At 27.2% G+C, this 5,366-nt stretch overlaps 1 protein-coding gene across 1 annotated transcript; it reads right to left on the bottom strand.

Annotated features, from left to right (window-relative positions):
- Positions 1-3,717: 3,717 nt before the first annotated feature.
- LOC133032338 (uncharacterized mitochondrial protein AtMg00810-like) lies at positions 3,718-4,950 on the bottom strand. Its single transcript, XM_061106253.1, has 2 exons — positions 4,863-4,950; positions 3,718-4,472 (listed from the first exon to the last, which is right to left on the bottom strand). Exons 1-2 carry the CDS (start codon positions 4,948-4,950, stop codon positions 3,718-3,720), a joined length of 843 nt encoding a protein of 280 aa, XP_060962236.1.
- Between the last annotated feature and the right edge of the window lie 416 nt (positions 4,951-5,366).

The raw sequence follows: 5,366 nt of genomic DNA, 5'->3' as shown, positions 1-5,366 counted from the left end.
ATCTTCCAATGCACGTGTTACTAAGTCTATCAAGTAATATGTTGAACTTTCAGTTAACACCAAGAAATAAGTTATTTATATATGAGTAGTTTAATTTTTTAATATATATATTTATATATGTGTGTAATTTCTTAATAGATCATTTGTACTAAGTCATTTTCTCCTTTAATTAATATTCAATATTTTTTTAATTTGTAGTTTAATCTAATTTTTCATATTATAATAATATTAATAATAATAATTAATAGGTGTTCAGTACAAAAAAATGTACTTATAAAACAATATGTAATTGCTCCAATTAATCAATTAAGCCCAAACTTTAATGTTAATGTTAATATTTAAATTGTGGAATTATTTATAAAAGAAAGAAGCTCAAAAAGGATGCACTAATTAATCATGTGTATAATTATTAATAATAAGAAACATATTAATGTATTAATATTATAAATAAATAAAAGTTCAAAAGACATGTATATATATATAGCATGTAGGTGGGAATGAGAGCTTTAGACTTAGAGCAATGATACCACAAGTTTCTTTTTCAATTCTAAATTTAATCCATTTTTTAGTGATTTATATTTTACTTAAGATATATATCATCCTAATAACACTTATAATATAACAATAACATTAATTTAGAGAAGAAGAGAGTACCTCAAAAGGTTGTGTATTTGTATAGTCACCAAATATTAGTTTAAACAATTTTCTTATTTATTTGTTTGTATGTTGCCTCTTGCTCATTAAATTACTTTTGCCACCAATTATAACTTAAATAGTAGGATTAATATGTTTTTGTGAAGAATAAAGAAAAATATTTCCATATACTCTTCAAAGCTTTATATTAATTTTTAATCTGTTATAACATTTTTCATCTGCATTTCATTGTTTGTAATTTTTCAAAAGTACTAAATTTCCTCCGTAAAAAATATTTAATTTGTTTGTATAAACAACTTCTGAAATTATTATATATGTTATACTTCATAAAAAATTCTTTAATTAATTTATATGCTTTATATATAATTATACCTTTTAAGGGAATTTTTTTATTGTACTTTTTTTTTTTTGATGTTTTTTAATAAAAATAATATACTAAAAATCTTAGCTTATATTTATCAAATATTCTTGAATAACAAACAACAACAACAATAATGTAATATGTATATGTTTATCTTTAAAAAAAATTAATAACCGCGCAAAGCGCGGGGTTGTTACCTAAAGTTCCTTGTTGAGTTCAGGGGCATTTTTAACAACACAGCTATATATAATATGCTTTATAAAGATAAAACAAAGCAGTAATCAATGGAAAGGATATTGGTATCACAAAGAGTAATCAATGCTATATCTCTATAGCAAATTGGTTTCGTACCGAGAGTGCAATCAATTATCTAAGGCTAATTAAGATTTTTGTCTCTGAACTTTGACATGTACTAAATCATGCTCCTGAACTTTTAAGATCGTTGAAAATGCTCCCTGAACTATTTAGATTGTTGAATTTAAGGACTTTTTTCCAATTTTAGTAAAAAAGTCTAACATGGATGAAAGTCCAGGGACCATGATTTAATACATGTCAAAGTTCATGGGCCATGATTTGGTAGATATCAAAGTCTGGGGAGCATGATTTAGTATATAAATAATCACTGAAGTAGTAAAATTGAATGAAATTAGACAAAAGTCTTTAAATCCAACAATCTCAATAGTTCAGGGGGCATTTTTAACGACCTTAAAAGTTCAGGGGGCATGATTTGATACATGTCAAAGTTCAGGGGCAAAAATTATAATTAGTCATTATCTAAATTGATAAACCAACAAATATATATTCTCAAAAGAATATATCTCTCACAAATTTAATTCCACACAGAATTATGCATATACATATGCTGTAAGTAACGATTGAACCATGAGAGAAACAAAAAATTTTCCAATAGCACACATATATATACACAGTAATCGATAATTACAACCAAAGCAAATACATATATATATTCGGCTTGAATACTTAAATGAATATTCTAAAAGCAAATAAAATTTAATGAAAGATCAATACTACTATAAATCCTCAAGAATTAATTTAGGGATGCTCTGATACCACATGTTAGGAATACTGTAAATCTGTATATAGTCCTAATTAATTTATGAGAATCAAACAATAAGGTTAAAGAATAGCGGAAGCGTACCGAAGTCCATAGAATCGATTTTGAATGGTATGATCTTCCAATTTTTTGAATCAAAGTTTTCTCTCTGAAACTTGAGTTTTTGATGATGGGGATTCAAGAATACGATATGTGAAGCGATGCAAAAAATAGGGACAAATACCTGTTTATTAATAACTGAATAAACAGTAAATTAATCCTTTTTTATTATTTCCAATTTGGCCCCTCATCAAATTAGAAATTGTCTAATTGGTATCCATATATTAAAATCATGCCCTTAAGTCATAAACTTTATTCCAAAATAGACTACATAAATTTGACTTATTTATTTGATGACGCAACACACATTTCATATATAATTGTGACCCTAATAAATTTCTAACAGAAAAAATATCTTAATGAAAACATAACTATACAACTATACAACTCACTTTAATTATTAAATAAAAATCTATTTATTTATATAAAAGAAGGAAAAAAATAATTTAAGTGGTATTTTATATATATATATATATTTTATTATTTTTATTAATTTGTGAGGTTTTATCATTTTGTGAAAAAAAAAATTAATAATAAATGTTTTAGAAACAATTCCACATTGTTTAGGAGCTATTTTTTATGTTATCTTATAGCATAAATACGTCTATTAATTTTTATTTTTATTTTTCACAAAATTAGTTTTTTTTTTCACACATATAATGGTTGTATATTTTAATTAGTTAGAGTTTTTTTTTTATTCATTGTTTATCAAAATTTTAGTATTAAGATAAAATTTTATATCAATATCTATATATTTATATAAAGGAAAGAAAAAATAAATCAGATGGTATTTTATATGATTTTTTTTATTATTATTAATTTGTGAGACTTTATCATTTTGTGAAGAAAATTTAATGATAAATATTTTAGAAACAATGCCACATTGTTTAGAAAATATTTTTTATGTTGTCCTATATACTACTATATAGTATAAATAAGTCTATTAATTTTTATTTGTCACAAAATTAATTTTTTTGGTCACATATAATGATTGCATAAAATACTTTTAAGATTCAATTTATTTATGTTTTATCAAAATTTTAGTATTAAGACAAAAATCTATGTATTTATATAAATGAAAGCAAAAAATAAATTAAGTGGTATTTTATATGATTTTCTTTTTATTTTTACTAATTTTTGAGGCTTTATCATTTTGTGAAGAAAATTTATGATAAATGTTTTAGAAACAATCCAACATTGTTAAGAAACTATTTTTTATGTTGTCTTATATTGTATAAACTAGGTTAATATTACGTGCGCATAATCAGTTTTTTTTTAATTAGGTTTAATTAAGTAATATTAAGTGCAATATATCGATGTTCAATTTTTTTAATTAGGTAATGTATTTTTATGTTTTAATTTTTGAAATAGGGTTTGAAATTTTGATCTTTGAAATTTTTTTAGCTATTACGGTTACATTAATGTACTCTTTAAATGTGATTATATATGAGAAATTTAGCTTAGTATGCTTAAATGTAAAATATGTTATTTTAATATACAACCCAATTAGAAATAGTATATATATATACTAGGGCATCCTAGTGAAAAAGTTGTAAAACATTGGCAATTTCAGAAAATAATGAATGTGAAGTTCTGAAAACAGAGATTGAAGCCAGGCAATTTCAGCAACAACATTGGCAAGGCTTCGATACTCGGCTTCAGTACTGGACCTTGAGATGGTGTGTTGCTTCTGAGATTTCCATGTGATTAAGTTCTGTCCTAGAAATACAGCAAACCCTGATGTTGATCTTCTGTCATCAATGTCAGAAGCCCAATCAGCATCACAGTAGGCTGTTAATTCCAGTGAGGAAGATTTGGTGAGATGCAGACCATGTTGTAAAGTGCCAGCCACATATCGTAGGATTCTTTTGACAGCTAACCAGTGAGATTGAAGAGGTTTTTGCATGAATTGGCAAACTTTATTCACACTGTAGGACAACTCGGGTCTTGTGATTGTAAGATATTGGAGTGCCCCTACTATTGATCTGTACATCTGAGGATCAGCAAAGTGTTCACTTCCATGTGCAGAGAGTTTTTGTCCACTGATCATTGGTGTGGCAATGGGATTGGCATCTTGCATATCTGCTCTATGCAACAGATCTTTTGCATATTTTGATTGAGTCAGAACAAGACCATTGCTGTTCTTTGTAACCTCTATTCCAAGAAAATACTTAAGCTCTCCCAGGTCCTTGAGAGAAAAAGTATTGTGAAGATGAGTGATGATATCAGTCACTGTTTTGGGATTGCTTCCAGTAATCAGTATGTCATCGACATACACAAGAACTAGAGTAATCGAAGATGAGTCATGAAGAATAAAAAGAGAGTGATCAGATTTGGAGGACAAGAACCCAAAAGTGATTAAACACTGGTGTAGCCTTTCGAACCATGCCCTTGGAGCCTGCTACAGACCAATTAGCTGATGGACTCACCAAAGCTATCTCAACTCAAAGCTTCTGCAAGTTCAGAGCCAAACTCACCATTTTGGATGCATCCAATGCTGAGTTTGCGGGGGAGTGTTAAGGGGTACAGTTGTAATTTCCTATCTTGTTGTTAACTACCAACTGTCATACAGTTGTAGGTTAGTTATCTTTCTGTTACAAGTTTGTTACATCGATCCTTGACTCTTGTATCAGTGTATCTTGTATAAATACCTCAACTGTATCAATAACAAACTCTGAACTCTTTCATCATATCTTTGCACCATTCTTTCTCTTTCCTTTCTCTTTCCTTTCTTTACTCTTTCTCTGTTACTGGTGTGCATCTTTACTCATGCTGCAATGTCAAGGAGGTTCAATACTCCTAACATGCGAGGCACGTATACTAAATTTTATGGTAGTTTAGTTTTTACGTTATTAAAAAGTGATACAATTAAAAATTAAAAAAAAATATTATTAGTTATTAGGTTCAACGTCATTACCTTGTGTTCATTTTTAAAGAAAAAAAATATTTATGAAATAATAATTTGTTGCAACGCGAGTATAGGCAAAATTCAGAAAATATAGCATTTATTAGTAGAGTATTGACAATTTCAACAGTAAATTAACTGATTGTATACTTTTTTGTCTGTTAACATTAAGCTTTTGATATTTGAGTGGTGAACTCTTATTTGTCCGTTTTTCAAATTTTTCTAACACTCTCATTTTATTCTTCCAACTTTCTGTAGTTGGAGTGATGTCC

Source organism: Cannabis sativa, chromosome X (assembly GCF_029168945.1).
Source record: "Cannabis sativa cultivar Pink pepper isolate KNU-18-1 chromosome X, ASM2916894v1, whole genome shotgun sequence".
NCBI classification, from domain to species: Eukaryota; Viridiplantae; Streptophyta; class Magnoliopsida; order Rosales; family Cannabaceae; genus Cannabis; species Cannabis sativa.
The sequence above is the reverse complement of the archived record's forward strand: the minus strand, read 5'-3'. Positions and strand labels throughout refer to the sequence as shown.

What these genes read in the sequence shown, in the direction of transcription:
- LOC133032338 (XM_061106253.1), bottom strand. Translation starts at nt 4,950, where the DNA reads ATGCACACCAGTAACAGAGAAAGAGTAAAGAAAGGAAAGAGAAAGGAA. An exon ending in ATATGATGAAAGAGTTCAGA is followed by an intron (nt 4,473 to 4,862) that starts GTTTGTTATTGA and finishes CGATTACTCTAG; the next exon opens with TTCTTGTGTATGTCGATGAC.